Here is a 19,311-nt window from a genome sequence, read left to right on the forward strand (position 1 = left end):
GTGTCTGTGAATCTGTGTTTAATTCATCCTATGAGGCCATCAGCTGTTAATCACGTCAGGTTTATGTTGTTACCTGCCATTACATTCACTACATACCGCTATCATTCCCCCTTCTGTCTCAGTGATTTACTCACCCCAGCGTGTTATTGATTCATAGCTGAGCCTCCCCTGAAAAACCCAAAGAACGGATGAAACCCAGTTAAGTCAAATCAAATGAAACTTTATTTCTCACAGAATACAACAAGTGTAGACCACCGTGAAATACTTACTTACAAGACCTTAACCAACAGTGCAGTTCAAAAAGTGTTTGTTAAGAAAATATTTACCACATAAAGTAAAAAATAATAAAAAGTAACACAATAAAATAACAATAACGAGGCTATATACAGGAGGTACCGGTACCGAGTCAATGTGCGTGGGTACAGGTTAGTCGAGGTAATTTGTACATGTAGGTACAGTTGAAGTCGGAAGTTTACATACACCCTAGCCAAATACATTTGAACTCAGTTTTTCAACAATTAATCTTAGTAAACATTCCCTGTCTTAGGTCAGTTAGGATCACCACTTTATTTTAAGAATGTGAAATGTCAGAATAATAGTAGTGAAAATTCATTTTTTCAGCTTTTATTTATTTCATCACATTCCCAGTGGGTCAGAAGTTTACATACACTTAATTAGTATTTGGTAGCATTGCCTTTAAATTGTTTGACTTGGGTCAAACATTTTGGGTAGCCTTCCACAAGCTTCCCACAATAAGTTGGGTGAATTGCACCAGTCCCTCCTGCAGTCCCTCCCCGTGCGGCACGGTTGGGATGGTGTTCTTCGGCTTCCAAAAAGTAAGATTTTTGTCCCCATGTGCAGTTGCAAACCGTAGTCTGGCTTTTTTATGGCGGTTTTGGAGCAGTGGCTTCTTCCTTGCTGAGCGGCCTTTCAGGTTATGTTGATTATAGGACTCGTTTTACTGTGGATATAGATACTTTTGTACCTGTTTCCTCCAGCATCTTCACAAGGTCCTTTGCTGTTGTTCTGGGATTGATTTGCACTTTTCGCACTAAAGTACATTCATCTCTAGGAGACAAAACGCGCCTTCTTCCTGAGCGGTATGACGGCTGTGTGATCCCATGGTGTTTATACTTGCGTACTATGAACGTGGCACTGGGGACCCATGCCAAATCTTTTCAGTCTCTTGAAGGGGAAAAGGTGTTGTCATGCTTCACGACTGTCTTGGTGTGTGATAGTTCGTTGGTGATGTGGTCACCAAGGAACGTGAAACTCTCGACCCGCTCGACTACAGCTCCGTCGATGTTAATGGGAGCCTGTTCGGCCTGCCTTTTCCTGTAATCCACAATCAGCTCCTTTGTCTTGCTCACACTGAGGGAGAGGTTGTTGTTCTGGCACCACACTGCCAGGTGTCTGACCTCCTCCCTATAGGCTGTCTCATTGTTGTCGGTTATCAGGCCTATCATTGTTGTGTCATCAGCACACTTTATTTGACTCTTTGCAAACTGGAAACCACATGCATGCATTCATTGTAGCTGGGGATTTTAACAAGGCTAATCTGAAAACAAGACTCCCTAAATTGTATCAGCATATCAATTGCGCAACCAGGGCTGGTAAAACCTTGGATCATTGCTATTCTAACTTCCGCGACGCATATAAGGCCCTCCCCCGCCCTCCTTTGGAAAAGCTGACCACGACTCCATTTTGTTTATCCCTGCCTACAGACAGAAGCTAAAATAAGAAGCTCCCGTGCTCAGGTCTGTTCAACGCTGGTCCGACCAATCTGATTCCACGCTCCAAGACTGCTTCCATCACGTGGACTGGGATATGTTCTGCACTGTATCCAACAACAACATTGACGAATACGCTGATTCGTTGAGCGAGTTCATTAGAACGTGCATTGAAGATGCCGTTCCCATAGCAACGATTAAAACATTCCCAAACCAGAAACCGTGGATTGAAACTGAAAGCACGAACCACTGCTTTTAACCAGGGCAAGGTGACCGGAAACATGACCGAATACAAACAGTGTAGCTATTCCCTCCGCAAGGCAATCAAACAAGCTAAGCGTCAGTAGAGTAGAGTGGTAATTCAACGGCTCAGACACAAGAGGTATGTGGCAGGGTCTACAGTCAATCACGGATTACAAAAAGAAAACCAGCCCCGTCACGGACCAGGATGTCTTGCTCCCAGGCAGACTAAATAACTTTTTTGCCCGCTTTGAGGACAATACAGTGCCACTGACACGGCCCGCAACCAAAACATGTGGACTCTCCTTCACTGCAGCCGACGTGAGAAAAACATTTAAACGTGTTAACCCTCGCAAGGCTGCAGGCCCAGATGGCATCCCCAGTCGCGCCCTCAGAGCATGAGCAGACCAGCTGGCTGGTGTGTTTACGGACATATTAAATCAAACCTTATCCCAGTCTGCTGTTCCCACATGCTTCAAGAGGGCCACCATTGTTCCTGTTCCCAAGAAAGCTAAGGTAACTGAGCTAAACGACTAGTAGTGGAGAGGGTAGTACGTTTTAAGTTCCTCGGCGTACACATCACAGACAAACTGAATTGGTCCACCCACACAGACAGCATCGTGAAGAAGGCGCAGCAGCGCCTCTTCAACCTCAGGAGGCTGAAGAAATTCACCAAAAGCACTCACAAACTTCTACAGATGCACAATCGAGAGCATCCTGTCGGGCTGTATCACTGCCTGGTACGGCAACTGCTCCGCCCACAACCGTAAGGCTCTCCAGAGGGTAGTGAGGTCTGCACAACGCATCACCGGGGGCAAACTACCTGCCCTCCAGGACACCTTCACCACCCGATGTCACAGGAAGGCCATAAAGATCTTCAAGGACAACAACCACCCGAGCCACTGCCTGTTCACCCCGCTATCATCCAGAAGGCGAGGTCAGTACAGGTGCATGAAAGCAAGGACTGAGAGACTGAAAAACAGCTTCTATCTCAAGGCCATCAGACTGTTAAACAGCCACCACTAACATTGAGTGGCTGCTGCCAACACACTGACTCAACTCCACTTTAATAATGGGAATTAATGAAAATAGTTGTAAAATATATCACTAGCCACTTTAAACAATGCTACTTAATATAATGTTTACATACCCTACATTATTCATTTCATATGTATATGTATATTCTGTACTCTATATCATCTACTGCATCTTTATGTAATACATGTATCACTAGCCACTTTAAACTATGCCACTTTGTTTACATACCCTACATTACTCATCTCATATGTATACACACACACACCATCTACTGCATCCTGCCTATGCCGTTCTGTACCATCACTCATTCATATCTTTATGTACATATTCTGTATCCCTATACACTTGTGTGTATAAGGTAGTAGTTTTGGAATTGTTAGGTTAGATTACTTGTTGGTTATTACTGCATTGTCAGAACTAGAAGCACAAGCATTTCGCTACACTCGCATTAACATCTGCTAACCATGTGTATGTGACAAATAAATTTGATTTGATTTTAATGATGCTGTTGGAGTCATGTTTGGCCATGCAGTCGTGGGTGAACAGGGAGTACAGGAGGGGACTAAGTACACACCCCTGAGGGGTCCCAGTGTTGAGGATCAGCGTGGCAGATGTGTTGTTGCCTACCCTTACCACTTGGGGGTGGCCCGTCAGGAAGTCCAGGATCCAGTTGCAGAGGGAGGTGTTTAGTCCCAGGGTCCTTAGCATAGTGATGAGCTTAGTGGGTACTATGGTGTTAAACGCTGAGCTGTAGTCAATGAACAGCATTCTTACATAGATGTGGAGTGCGATTGATAGATGTAGAGTGCATCATCTGTGGATCTGTTGGAGCGGTATGCGAATTGGAGTGGATCTAGGGCAGGATCCTGTTGATGTGAGCTATGACCAGCTATTCAAAGCACTTCATGGCTACAGATGTGAGTGCTACGGGGGTAATAATTTAGGCAGGTTACCTTCGCTTTCTTGGGCACAGGGACTATAGTCGTCTGCTTGAAATATGTAGGTATTGCAGACTCGGTCAGGGAGAGTTTGAAAATGTCAGTGAAGACACTTGCCAGTTGGTCCGCACATGCTTTGAGTACACTTCCTGGTAATCCATCTGGCCCTGTGGCTTTGTGAATGTTTACCTGTTTAAAGTTCTTGCTCAAATCGGCTACCGAGAGCGTTCTTGTGCATGATTCAGTGTTGCTTGCCTCGAAGCGAGCATAAAAGGCTGGCTTCTGGGTTAAGCGGCATTCTGTCTTGAAGCAGTGTTGCTCGGCTGGGTTGTGTTTTCGAGGACGTACGGCTCTCGATATTCTCTCAAGAGTCCGTACAGGAGTTTCAGCGATGGAACAAGACTATAACTACCAGTTGTATACCATGAAATGGGGAGAAAATAAATAAACAATAAACAATAAAACAAATCCATGATTTCTGGTTGAGATATGTACGTACGGTCACTGTGGGGACGACGTCGTAGATGCACTTATTGATGAAGCCGATGACTGAGGTGGTATACTCCTCAATGCCCTTGGATGAATGCCGAAACATATTCCAGTCTGTGCTAGCTAAACAGTCCTGTAGCATAGGATCTGACCACTTCCGTATTGAGCGAGTCACTGGTACTTCCTGCTTTAGTTTTTGCTTGGAAGAAGGAATCAGGAGGATAGAATTATGGTCAGATTTGCAAAATGGAGGGCGAGGGAGAGCTTTGTATGCATCTCTATGTGTGGAGTAAAGGTGGTCTAGATTTTTTTTTCCTTTGGTTGCACATATAACATGCTGGTAGAAATGATGTACAACGAATTTGAAGTTATTCTGTGACAGAGTTGTTTTCACGTATTTACTGTATACATTCATGTTTTGTCTCCCTGTTTTGTGTGTGTTACCTGTCAGTAGCAATGGAGGATCCTGAGAGGAGGAAGGGGAGGACCATCCTCCTCAGTGAATTTCATACAAATAAAAATGGGAAAACATTGAAAAAGTGACCCTTTCTAGATTAAACTATACTAAATATATTCGCACGTCACCAAATAATTGATTAAAGCACACTGTTTTGCAATGAAGGTCTATAGTAGCCTCAACAGCCCCTCCTAGGGTAGCACCATGGTGTAGCCTCAACAGCACTCTGTAGGGTAGCACAGCTAGCTTCTGTCCTCCTCTTGGTACGTTGACTTCAATACAAATCCTTGGAGGCTCATTTCTCACCCCCTTCCATAGACTTACACAGTAATTATGAACACTTCCGGAGGACGTCCTCCAACCTATCAGAGCTCTTACGGCATGAACTGACATGTTGTCCACCCAATCAAAGAATCAGAGAATGAATCTAGTTCTGAAAGCATAAGCTACAGTTAGCTAGCACTGCAGTGCATACAATGTGGTGAGTAGTTGACTCAAAGACAGAGAAAGACAATGGTTGAACAGTTTTCAAATATTTTTTTTCAAAAATGAAGGAGAAGCAATGGAGAGAGAAAGAGAGAGATTTCATGAAATGTTTTCACTTTCAGTTTCATTTCCTTAGCTAGCAAATGCAGCTGGCTAGTTTAGTTACTCAAACACCTGGCTCAAACAGATGGATGCTATGTTAGCTAGTTGGCTATGAATATACAACACTGGAACTCTTCCATGTCAAGGTAAGCTTTTGGTTTTTTAAATTTATTGCCACCGGTCTAACTGCTTACTGACTATACACTGTAACGTTTCTGCATGATTGTAGCTGGTTTACTAACACATTAGTTCTATTAGCTATGTTGACTAGGTCGTTACTTTAGCTAATATAGCTAATGATGTTGGCTGGGTGTAGCGGTTATGTCATGGTTTTGCTTGAAACGTTTTTCCGCCTGGTCACATACAGCAGATGTGTTGTTCATTGAAGACCACAAACGAAGGGAAAAGGTGAGAGGAGGAGAGTGCATAGAGGCTAGAATGAATACACTGTGGCTGCTATGAAAGTGAACTGTGTTTATGCATGATCTGTGGTGTATTCATTTCACCAATTCTGTTAAAAAACATTTCTTAAACGGAAGCAAACAAAACGGGGATAGAAATACCAGAATTTGTCCAATATAAACTCTTGTTTGCAACTGTTGGACTAATGATTACATCCTAGATAAGCTAGATACAGGCAAGAGTGTGCAAGGCGGTATTGAATGTGTCATTGTCTGTCATCTCAAATTTTTCTCTCGACCTGTGTGCACTTACGTTGTAAACTTTCTTTCGTAGGCTAGGTTGCAGCAACCTCATGATGGGTATCGGGAAATTTGAGTATCATGTAGTACCCTAAACCTATCTATGTTACATTGAACTGGGTGAATGGAATATGAATGACAGTCATCCAAAATGCAATAATACAAATAAGGCCATGCTCATGAAAAAATAAAATCCTACTTCATCATAAACGGCACTGACCGCCAATGGTCAGTAGCAAGTGCAAGGTTTTGTAGATCTCCTGGAACAGAGCTGTGTGTTTGTATATGTGTGTGTGCGCACAAAAGCCTCTGTGTGTCTGTCTTTGTGTTTTAGGATACCTCACTCCCTCTGTCTTTATCTACATCTTCTCGTTCTTTCCCTCTCTACCTCTTTGTCTTGACAGTAGCAGCTCTATCTGGTTTCTCTCTCTGTCTCCCTCTGCAGATGAGAGAGTGGACGTGGCCAGCACTCATGTTCCTTTTGGGAAGAGCCCAGCAGTCAGGGAGCCCCCATGGCACGTCCCCACTGCCCAACCCCCACCACAGGTAGCTGTGAGAGCTGCGGGTCACACCCCAACACCCCACCCAGCTATCACCATCACCCTCATCCTCCTGTCTGCCCTGGCGTTACCATGGCACCCACTCTGAAACCCCCTCCGCTAATCACACCGACTGAGCACACATGAGAGGTGGGGAGCATTCACAAGAAGGAAAAGCAGGAAGAGGAGGATGAGAAAAAGGACAAGAGGAGGAGCTCGCCAGCGAACCTGTTGCTTTCCCTCAGCTGCTCCCTGTTTGTTAGTGGGAGCTGGGCTGCATGGCTGTGTTTGTGCGATGTAGGATGTGTCTCATAAAATCTCTCTCTCCCTTGCTGCCTTCTCCACTGCTGCCTTCTCCACTGCTTTTTCCTCACTGCCTCCTCCTCTCTGGTTCTCTGGACTGCCTGGTCTGTTGACCATCAGATGTGGCCAGCTACACATCCCACTGCTCTCTAGTAGGGACAACCATGGTTCTGGTGGTTCTCCTGCGGTCCTTAGATTTAGGAACAGTAAAGTTCACAAACAGTGCTGAACTGAAGAATGTAATCAGGGCCTAAAAAGACATCATTTCTCCTCACCTCTCTACACGCAAAGTCAACCGTCATGTTCTCTGGGGTCTCTCCATTTGTTACTTAGTTTGCATTTGATTATGCCACCTGTTAATAGTCACCGAGCATACTATACATGTTTATATCGTCCCATGTGGGACTTATATTGTGTATTCATGTGTGGGTATTTGTTTGTGGGTGTTTATTTACCTATATTTACGTCTACATGTTTCGTGGAAAAGTATTTGCCCTTTTCTGATTTTCTCTATTTTTGCACATTTTTGATACTGAATGTTATCAGATCTTCAACCAAAAGCTAATGTTAGATAAAGGGAACCTGAGTTTACAAATAACAAAAACATTTATACTTATTTTATTTATTTAATTAACAAAGTTATGCAACACCCAATTCCCCTGTGTGAAAGGTAATTGCCCCCTTACACTCAATAACTGGTTGTGCCACCTTTAGCTGCAATGACTGCAACCAGATGCTTCCTGTAGTTGTTGGTCAGACTCTCACATCGCTGTGGAGGAATGTTAGCCCACTTTTGCATGCAGAACTGCTTTAACTCAGTGACATTTGTGGGTTTTCAAGCATGAAGTGCTTGTATCAAGTCCTACCACAACATCCCAATAGGGATTAGCTCTGGACTTTGACTAGGCCATTTCAAAACTTCAAATTTGTTGCATTTTAGCCATTTCATGTAGACTTGATTATGTGTTTTGGATCATTGTCTTACTGAATGACCCAGCTGCACTTCAGCTTCAGCTCGCAGATGGATAGCCTGACATTCTCCTGTAGAATTCTCTGATACTGAGCAGAATTCATTGTTCCTTCTATTAAGGCATGTCGTCCAAGTCCTGAGGCAGCAAAGCATCCCCAAACCATCACACTACCACCTCTATGCTTGACCATTGGTATAAGGTTCTAACTGTGGAATGCAGTGTTTGGTTTTTGCCAGGCAAAATGGGACCCATGTCGTCCAAAAAGTTGACTCAAGTAAAAAGCACCTGTGTCATGTCCTGACCATAGAACGCCTTTATTTTCTATGGTGGAGTAGGTCAGGGCGTGACTGGTGTAGTCCTTGTGTAGTCTAGTTTTTGTATTTCTATGTTGGCCTAGTATGGTTCCCAATTAGAGGCAGCTGTCTATCGTTGTCTCTGATTCGGGATCATATTTAGGTAGCCTTTTCCCACCTGTTGTTTGTGGGATCTTGTTTTTGTATTGTTGCTTTTGAGCCCTTCAAGGCTGTACGTTCGTTTGTTTCTCTTTATTGTTTTGTTGCTGGTTCACATTTAAAATAAATATTATTTTAATTAATTAATTAATATTGGTCTACCCATTATGACGATCGTTACAACCTGGAAGCACCTGGATGAATATCAAGACTCTTGGAATAATGTTCTATGGATAGATGATTTAAAAGTATAACTTTTTGGATGACATGGTTCCCATTATGCCTGGCAAAAACCAAACACTGCATTCCACAGTTAGAACCACGTACCAACGGTCAAGCATAAAGGTGGTAGTGTGATGGTTTGGGGATGCTTTGCTGCCTCCTTAATAGAAGGAATAATGAATTCTGCTCTGTATCAGAGAATTCTACAGGAGAAAGTCAGGCTATCCATCTGCGAGCTGAAGCTGAAGTGCAGCTGGGTCATTCAGTAAGACAATGATCCATGTAATTGTTGTGTTATTTGTTCACTCAGGTTCCCTTGATCTAATATTAAGTTTTAGTTGAAGATTTGATAATTCATTATAAAAATGATGCAAAAGTAGAGACAAATAGAAAGGGGGAAAATACTTTTTCACGGCACTGTCTGTGTTTCTTTACCTATAATTTTCTTTCATTTTAAAACTTGTAATAATGGCTTGTACAGTACTAGAACTAACCTACTAGACAAATGTAAATACACATATTTATGTAAATATACAGTTTGTACTGTATAAGGATAGGATGACAAGGGCTTAATTGGAGTTGTTGCTGTGGAAATATAAACTTCACCATATTATTTTGCTCGTGTGTTTTGATTGGCTCAAGCCCGAAAATATGTTCCCACACACTGACATCCTAGTTAACCTGCATCCATTGCATCGAGATCACCTCTATAATTAGGGCAAGTGTATACATGTATATATTTGAGGTTGCACACAATGCTTATTCATCTATGTTACATGTTTTATGACAGCCGTTGCTCACTTTAAAGGGATGCTGCAAACACCTCCACCCTGCGTGAAATTTGAGGTTTACCGATAAGCAAGTGTGTTTAACCTAGCCTAGTAAGGAAATAATAGCTGCATAAACAAATTGCCTACAACTCAATAAAGACCCCACATGAAAAAATACAACAGTTCACTATAGAATACTACACTATAGAATTCTATATTATACTGTAGAATACTATACTACACACTAGATATTATCACGTTAGCCGATGTGATATGTATTGCGATTTTTACGATTCTCACGATTCTATATGTATTGCGATTCGATACTGTGATTTTATTGCAATTGGATGTTCCAAACATATTGCTCACCATATGTCTGCTGCAGATGGACAAGAGAGAGCCATGAGAACTAGTTTTGATCAGCCATGGAAATAAAAGTGCTGAATACAAATTGGCTCCCTATTTAAAAAGATGGAGAACAAGTTATGAAGGAAAAACACTGGAGTTTTGGTGCAGGTACAGCCAACTAGCGCATACATAATACTGCAATATTGTCAAAAACGATACTATATGTATCATCAAAAATAATATCCCGATATGTAACAATATCAATTTTGTCCCCCATCACTACTACACACTGTAGTATCCCTCGATCATGTGTAGTACTTACTATAGAATGTTGTAGTACACTGTAAAATACTAAAGTAGATACTACAGTAAAAAACACTAGTAAATACTACATTAATGTCCTCAAAAACACTAACCTTTTTTAAACTATAGTAAATACTACAGTATCTTATTTGCATATACCCTGCCCATTCCCCTCCCCCATATCTGCAAATTCCCCTCCACCATATCACAATTTTTGCCACCCATAAATGAGAAACCGACATTCTATTTATAGACCATACAGTATATTGTGTAACCTACAGGTTATTGTTCCTTACTATCCATTCAGACCCCAGTCATACCTACCTACAGGTTATGGAAAATGTGCTCTTTTAGTATTTCTCCAGTATGTTTCCTGAAGGAGAAAGCCTCCACTTCTATGTTAAAGATAATTAAACAAAAACACTACAGTAAATACTAATCCTAGTAATGTCTGCAAAAACACTACAGTAAATACTACAGTATAGTACTGTCTGCAAAAAACTACATGAATTACTACAGTATATGCTACAGTTCTTTTACTATACTATAGTTTACTGTAAATACTACAGCAAATACTACAATGAATACTATAAAGTCTGCAAAAACACTACAGTGAATACTATAGTATTTATACCATAGTATACTTAAGCAATAAGTGTCCTTATGGTATATGACCAATATACTATGGCTAAGGGCCGACACAACGCGGTACCTAGATACTACCTGTAGCTGTGGTATATTGGCCATATACCACAAACCCCCGAGGTGCCCTGTTGCTATTATAAACTGGTTAACAACGTAATTAGAGGAGTAAAATGAAATGTTTTGTCATACCCGTGGTATACCACGGCTCTCAGACCATCAGCATTCAGGGCTCGAACCACCCAGTTTATAATTTTTAGGTGCGACCCCATGAAATCCATGTCTATCCATGTGGCTTTGAGCTGTTACTGGGAGACAGATTGTCCAATATTCTGCTATACTGGACAGCCATGTACCCTGTGACTCCCCTGTTGTTCTGAATTCCAGGTTCAGTGGTACATAATGTACCTCATCACTCCTTCTACACTGCTTCTATACTTATTTCAATGTCAATGTTATGATATGATGTGATCTTGCTTTGCAACCCCTTTAAAATGCTGTAAATGTTCAGAGCCATGTGAGTGGCGACAGGACTGATATACTAGACTGGCCCTTTATCTTAAACGGATGGAGCCTTTGTCTGTAGACTCGCATGGACATTTAATAAACATATAACAGTCAACCTGACCATGATGTGCCAGTCTCTCTTTGCTCTCTTTGAGATCGTGTGAGATTGCATGAAAGACTCTGATTTGTTTTCCTCAAACTGTTCAAAGTGTTTGTCGAGGTACTTAGCCAAGCTGTTTCTGAGATAGTGTGGTGAGTAAGCACATGTTTAATTTCCGTCATAGTCATGCCTAGCCAAACCATCAATCTGTGAACAATATCATTATTTTCTCACCAACTATGACAGTGTTTAATTTCCAACTCCAGTCCAGTACCCCCAACAGCACATGTTTGTTGTAGCCACAGACAAGCACACCCGATCATACCCTGATTCTGTTGGTGGTACTAGAGGCCTGGAGTTAGGAAACACTGCGATATGAGACAGTGCCCTTGCAGTATTGATATGAATATTGATAAATCTGAATCTTGTAGGACGAGACTATCAGGGAAAATTCCCTTCTCAAACAAAGGGATTTTCTACAGTATATTTCCAGTACTGTGCTGGTGATTCTGCATTGATTTGCCAAACAGTGCATGTCTGTGTTGTTTCTGCCACTTAGTGCCTCTTGAGCTCAGCTGGGCTAGGCTGGGCAGGGCAGGACTGGGCTGGGCAGGCTGCCGCTGCTCATTGCCCTCTGGCCCTTCACCGGATTACTGTGATTTGATTGGCAACGGCTGCTGCCAAGCCCCACAAGCTGGAGCCAATCACTGCCAGGCCCTGCTGGATAATAAATACATCTCTCACTGAATACCAAATAACCAGTGAGGCAGAACCCACACCACAAGGAGAGACAGAATGCTGGTTTTGTGTGCGTGCACGTCCAAGTGCACCATCGCGCGCATGTTGATTTTGTCCACCCACACCAGACACGATCAGGACACGCAGGTTGAAATATCAAAACAAACTCTGAACCAACTATATTAATTTGGGGACAGGTCCAAAAGCATTAAACATTTAAGGCAATTTAGCTAGCTAGCTTGCTGTTGCTAGCTAATTTGTCCTGGGATATAAACATTGGGTTGGTATTTTCCCTGAAATAAACAAGGTCCTCTACTCCGACAATTAATACACAGATAAAAGGTTAAACCAAGTTTGTTTATGGTCATCTCTCCTCCTTCAGGATTCTTCTTTGGACTTTATATGGCAGTTGGCAACCAATTTAAAGGTGCATTACCACCACCAACTGGATTGGAGTGTGGACCTCAGTTCATCTTTCAATCACCCACTTGGGTATATACTCCTAAAAAACAATGAGGAGATGGGAGAGGCCGGACTTACAGCGCGTCACGCATCACAAATAAAACTGAGTTCTATTTTAGCGCCTAGCTACGCAGACGTTCGGAGTGCAATGATTTAATAAAATTTATGTGTACATTCCTTTTGTAACGCTTGCGCACGTGAAGGCGAGTGGTGTGGTCAGCATGTTATAGTAGGTCGAAGTGCAACTCTGCGTGGTCTGACAAGTATATAACTTACCCACGTTTGATCAAATTCACAAATGCTACAAAAACCTTGAATCTCGAAGGTGAAATCCGATTCCGACTTGTTATGAAACACGTAAAGGCAGAAAAAAAGTTAATTAATTTATGCCAATGGTTCAACTCAAGAGGTTATCTTAACATCTGATTTCTATGACACCATGGCTGGACCTGGAGCTTGGCCAAAACCACCGACTGTCCTATCCAGGCCAGGTCACATACAGTTGAAGTTGGAAGTTTACATACACTTAGGTTGGAGACATTAAAATTCATTTTTCAACCACTCCACAAATTTCTTGTTAACAAACTATAGTTTTGGCAAGTCGGTTAGGACATCTACTTTGTGCATGACACAAGTCATTTTTACAACAATTGTTGGTAGACACATTATTTAACTTATTTAACTGTATCACAATTCCAGTGGGTCAGAAGTTACACTAAGTTGACTGTGCCTTTAAACAGCGTGGAAAATTCAAAAAAATGATGTCATGGATTTAGAAGATTCGGATAGGCTAATTGACATAATTTCAGTCAATTGGAGGTGTACCTGCGGATGTATTTCAAGGCATATCTTCAAACTCAGTGCCTCTTTGCTTGACATCATGGGAAAATCAAAAGAAATCAGCCAAGACTTCAGAAAAAAAATGGTAAACCTCCACAAGTCTGGTTCATCGTTGGGAGAAATGTTTAAACGCCTGAAGGTACCACGTTCATCTGTACAAACAATAGTACGCAAGTATAAACACCATGGGACCACGCAGCCATCATACCACTCAGGAAGGAGATGCGTTCTGTCTCCTAGAGATGAACGTACTTTGGTGCGAAAAGTGCAAATCAATCCCAGAACAACAACAAAGAACTTTGTGAAGATGCTGGAGGAAACAGGTACAAAAGTATCTATGTCCACAGTAAAACGAGTTCTATATCGACATAACCTGAAAGGCCACTCAGCAAGGAAGAAGCCACTGCTCCAAAACCACCATAATAAAAGCCAGACTACGGTTTGCAACTGCCCATGGGGACAAAGATCGTACTTTTTGGAGAAATGTCCTCTGGTCTGATGAAACAAAAATATAACTGTTTGGCCATAATGACCAACATTATGTTTGGAGGAAAAAGGGGGTGGCTTGCAAGCCTAAGAACACCATTCCAACCATGAAGCAAGGGTTGTTGTGGGGGTGCTTTGCTGCAGGAGGGAAGGTGCACTTCAAAAATAGATGGCGTCATGAGGATGGAAGATTATGTGGATATATTGAGGCAACATCTCAAGACATCAGTCAGGAAGTTAAAGCTTGGTCGCAAATGGGTCTTCCAAATGGACAATGACCCCAAGCATACTTCCAAAGTTGTGGCAAAATGGCTTAAACCAGTTATGCATTAGGGGGCGCTATTAAAATATTTGGATGAAAAACGTTATCAATACTCTTACACAAATGCTTGTTTAGCTATGGTTGAAAAGCATATTTTGAAAATCTGAGATGACAGTATTGTTAACAAAAGGCTAAGCTTGTGAGCCAATATATTTATTTAATTTCATTTGCGATTTTCATGAATAGTTAACGTTGCGTTATGGTAATGAGCTTGAGGCTATAATTACGATCCCGGATACGGGATTGCTCGTCGCAGGACAACAAAGTCAAGGTATTGGAGTGGCCATCAAAAAGCCCTGACCTCAATCCCATAGAGAATTTGTGGGCAGAACTGAAAAAGCGTGTGTGAGCAAGGAGGCCTACAAATCTGACTCAGTTACACAAGCTCTGTCAGGAGGAATGGGCCAAAATTCACCCAACTTATTGTGGGAAGCTTGTGGAAGGCTACCCAAAATGTTTGACCCAAGTTAAACAATTTAAAGGCAATGCTACCAACTACTAATTGAGTGTATGTAAACTTCTGACCCACTGGGAATGTGATGAAAGAAACAAAAGCCGAATTAAATCATTATCTCTATTATTATTCTGACATTTCACATTCTTAAAATAAAGTGGTGATCCTAACTAATTCCCTAAAACAGGGAATTTTTACTAGGATTAAATGTCAGGAATTGTGAAAAACTGAGTTGAAATCTATTTGGCTAAGGTGTATGTAAACTTCAGACTTCACCTGTAGTTCATGTTGGCTCAGCTTCATTAGCTTTTAGGGATTCAGTTTTCTGTAAGAAAGATTGAATAGGATTTAGCTTGCAGTTGCCCATAATGGATTCACACTTTCTAATGCTGATATGGTGCTCTCTAATAACGCTGAGGGGATGGACTGAGGTTAGCAGCCTTATCCTGGGGGATAGTGGAGCATGAGAGGTCATCCATCATGGAGGAACGGTAAGTAGGGCAAAGGGCTTTAGTGGAGATCTCCCAGACTACTGGGTTCTACACTGATAGACCAGGCCCTGAAGCCTAAAAGTTGGTGATGAAAGTGTACTGTTTAAAATCCAAATTCTGATGGATCACACAGCAACAAATCAACTGTTGGAAGTATCATTCCAGGTGACTCCCGAGTGGCGTAGCGGTCTAAGACACAGAATCACAGAGCTAGCGGTGTCACTACAGATCTGTGTTCAATCCCAGGCTGTGTCACAGCTGGGCCGCAACCGGGAGACGCATGAGCCTGCCCAGCATCGTCTGGGTTTGGCCAGTTGGGATGTCCTTGTCCCATCGCCCTCTAGCGACTCCTTGTGGCGGGCCGGTCCCATGCACACTGACTTCGGTCGCCAGTTGTACAATGTTTTTGAAAAACTAGATGATTACTTATTGGATTACTTTTACATTTCCTCAATTACTTCAATTCAGCCTTGAAAAAAAAGGTGCAGGTTTAAGTTTGTTTACCAAGTCAGAGACCACTACGATGACACACCAACTGTGTTTGTTTGATCCTTTTTGTCTTCTTCTAATGTCTCTTAAGAGGAAAGTAATCTAAAAGTAACTTAAAAGTAATCAGATAACGTTACTGAGATTGGGTAATCCCAAAAATTATATTACTGATTACAATTTAGGACAAGTAACTAGTATATGTACAGATGACATTTAGAAAGTCATCTACCCAACTCTGGTCAGAAAGGAAGGGAATGTGTGGCTGGTAGTGCAGCTCTCTCCGTCTGCATGTTCCGGTCAGGACTACAACTAATCCAGGACAGGTGTGAAAATGACAGAGGCTACACTAGGATATACCTCTGTTTGGTCTCTCTGTCACCAGCTGTTTCAAATGTTACACCAGATTCACTGGCCACAATTTCATTAACATGACAAGCTAAATCAGAATAAACACGCTAAATGTAATGAAGAGCATCTAACAGGCATTGTTTTGTAGTAGAGTGGCAGACATTGGCACACTATTGTTTTCAGGTTAGAGCAGATTCTTACATTCTCACCATTCTGCTTACAAACCAATCAGTCATGACTAAAGTCATTACCTTAACAGACCTAGCTAGAATGTCATGATCTTATCTTGACAAATAATTCCATCAAATGGAATAGCAGACTGTATATTATGAATAGCTCTGGATTATCATCCTTAATATTTTGTTGGGAATAATCCAGCATTTTCTGTTTTTGCATTGACATGCAAACAAAGTTCTTGGTATCCAACTATTTATTGAACATGACGTGTGAGATGTGCATGTGTTCGAATATTGGTCAACCACAAGAACCAGTCTGACGGAATAGAACACTCTGTGCAGCAGAATGTGTGAAATGAATCCGAGTTCCGTTTGCTTTTGGTTTGAAAGGTGCTTGTTACTGCTGCAATGCACTTAACCACTATATCCCATTGCAAAAAAACAGGTTAAATCAATGTTGTTTCCACACCATTTCAACAAAATAATTAAATGTGATGACGTTGAATCAACCCAATTTTTAACCTAAATCCAATGACATATTGACATTTTTTGTTGATTCAACTCAACCAAATATAAATAAAAACTTGACATTGACATGACGTCTGTTTCCAGTGGGAAGGATGTTTCTCATGATCATTTAAATAAACTTGAATTGCATCATGAATAGAAGCTGACAACAGAGAAAAACAACTTTTGGTGTTATGCAGCAGAAATGAATGGATCCATGCATGTGAGGCATGTGCAGTGATTGGACTATTCTGCTCCATTAAGCTCAGAAATGAGACTATGGGGCTGATCAAAATCAAATAAAAAAATGTAATTGTATTTGTCACATGCACCGAATACAACGGGTGTAGACTTTAGTGTGAAATGCTTACTTACTAGCCCTTCCCAACCATGCAGAGTAAAAAAACATAAAATATGAAATAGTAACATAAGAGTAATAAAATACACAAGAATGGAGTTACATACAGGGAATGCCAGTACCAGATCAATGTGCAGGGGCAGGGTAAAGTGACTAGGGATCACGATAGATAATAATATGAGTAAAATAAAGAACATAGTAGCAAAAGCAAATTATACGTGTAAAAGTGTGTGTGTGTATGTGCATGTGCATGTGTGTGTGTGTATGTGTTGTGTCGGTATGTGTGTGTGTGTTGTGGGCGTATGTAGTGTATATGAAGGTGTGTGGGTTTTGCATGAGAGTGTCAGTGTGTGTGTGAGTGAGTGTGTGTATAGTGTGTATGTACACTGAGAATACAAAACATTAAGAACACCTGCACTTTCTATGACATAGACTGACCAAGTGTACGCAGGTGAAAGCTATGATCCTTTATTGATGCCACTTATTAAATCCACTTCAATCAGTGTAGATGAAGGTGAGGAGACAGGTTAAAGGATGATTTTTAAGCCTTGAGACAATTGAGACAATGATTGTGTACATGTGCCACAAGGTGCCAGGCACAACGGTTTGTGTCAAGAACTGCAACGCTACTGGATTTTTCACACTCTACAGTTTCCCGTGTGTATCAAAAATGGTCCACTACCCAAAGGACATCCAGCAAACTTGGCACAACTGTGGGAAGTATTGGAGTCAACATGGGCCAGCATGCCTGTTGAGCGCTTTCGACACTTGTAGAGTCCATGCCCCAACAAACTCAGGCTGTTCTGAGGGCAAAAGGGGGAGTGGGGGGGGGGGGGCTCTTAATGTTTGGTATACTCACTGTATAGTGTACAGGATGGGACTAAGCATGCACCCCTGAGGGGCCCCGTGTTGAGAGTCAGCATGGCTGAGGTGTTGTTGTCAACCAACACCACCTGGGGTCGACCCATCAGGAAGTCCAGGATCCAGTTGCAGAGGGAGGTGTTCAGTCCCAGGGTGCTTGGTGTTGAGCTTTGGAAGACACTTGCCAGCTGGTCTGTACATGCTCTGAGAACGCGCCCTGGTATTCCGTTTGGCCCGGAGTCTTTGCAAGTGTTAACCTGTTTAGAAGTTTTATTCACATCGGCCACAGAGAGCAAGATCACACAGTCATCTGGAACAACAGGTGCTTTCAAGCAGGACTCTGTGTTGTTTTCCTTGATGCGAGCATAAAAGGCATTCAGCTTGTTTGGGAGTTATGTGCCACTGGGCTTTTCCCTTTGTAATCCATTATAGTCTGCAAGCCATGCCACATCCAACAATTCCACTTTCATCCTATTTATCAACCCATAGAAACAGAATGAATACAAACGGGCTTGGAAGCTCTAACCATCTCAATTTGACTGGTAAACGTATGGGTACACTCGCAATGGCTGCCTAGTATTGTGATGCAATAATTTCCATGGTATTTCGGAATGTTATTTCAACTGATGCTGGATTGCCATGAAAATGTATGATGTTCATTCAAATGATGCAAACTGATGTGGTTCATGCAATCGAATATACAGTACCAGTCAAAAGTTTGGACACACAAACTCATTCCAGGGTTTTCTCTTTATTTTTTAGTATTTTTTACATTGTAGTATAATAGTGAAGACATCAAAACTATGAAATAACACATATGGAATCATGCAGTAACCAAAAAAGTGTTAAACAAATCAAAATATATATTATATTTGAGATTCTGCAAAGTTGCCACCCTTTGCCTTGATGACAGCTTTGCACATTCTTGGCATTCTCTCAACCAGCTTCATGGGGCGGCAGGGTAGCCTAGTGGTGGAGCGTTGGACTAGTAACCGGAAGGTTGCAAGTTCAAACCCCCTTAGCTGACAAGGTACAAATCTGTCGTTCTGCCACTGTTCCTAGGCTGTCATTGAAAATAAGAATTTGTTCTTAACTGACTTGCCTGGTTAAATAAGGGTAAAAAAAGAAGTTAATTTGTGGAATTCCTTTCCTTAATATGTTTGAGCCAATCAGTTGTGTTGTGACAAGGTAAGGGTGGTATACAGAAGATATCCCTATTTGGTAAATACCAAGTCCATATTATGGCAAGAACAACTCAAATAAGCAAAGAGAAACGACAGTCCATCATTAGTTTAAGACATGAAGATCAGTCAATACATAACATTTAAAGAACTTTGAACTTTTCTTCAAGCGCAGTCCCAAAAACCATCAAGCGGTATTATGAAACTGGCTCTCACGAGGGCCGCCACAGGAAAAGAAGACCCAGAGTTACCTCTGCTCA

General features: G+C 41.7%; 1 protein-coding gene across 1 annotated transcript in view; it reads left to right on the top strand.

Annotated features, from left to right (window-relative positions):
* The window catches only part of LOC115144981 (glypican-5-like), a 110,769-nt gene extending 101,488 nt beyond the window's left edge, over positions 1–9,281 (top strand). The window contains exon 8 of the mRNA XM_065002792.1: positions 6,627–9,281. Coding sequence (XP_064858864.1) covers positions 6,627–6,829 — 203 coding nt within the window. The 3' untranslated portion in view covers positions 6,830–9,281. The remainder of the gene's footprint in view (positions 1–6,626) is intronic.
* Positions 9,282–19,311: the final 10,030 nt, after the last annotated feature.

This window comes from Oncorhynchus nerka, linkage group LG17 (genome assembly GCF_034236695.1).
Source record: "Oncorhynchus nerka isolate Pitt River linkage group LG17, Oner_Uvic_2.0, whole genome shotgun sequence".
Lineage (NCBI taxonomy): Eukaryota > Metazoa > Chordata > Actinopteri > Salmoniformes > Salmonidae > Oncorhynchus > Oncorhynchus nerka.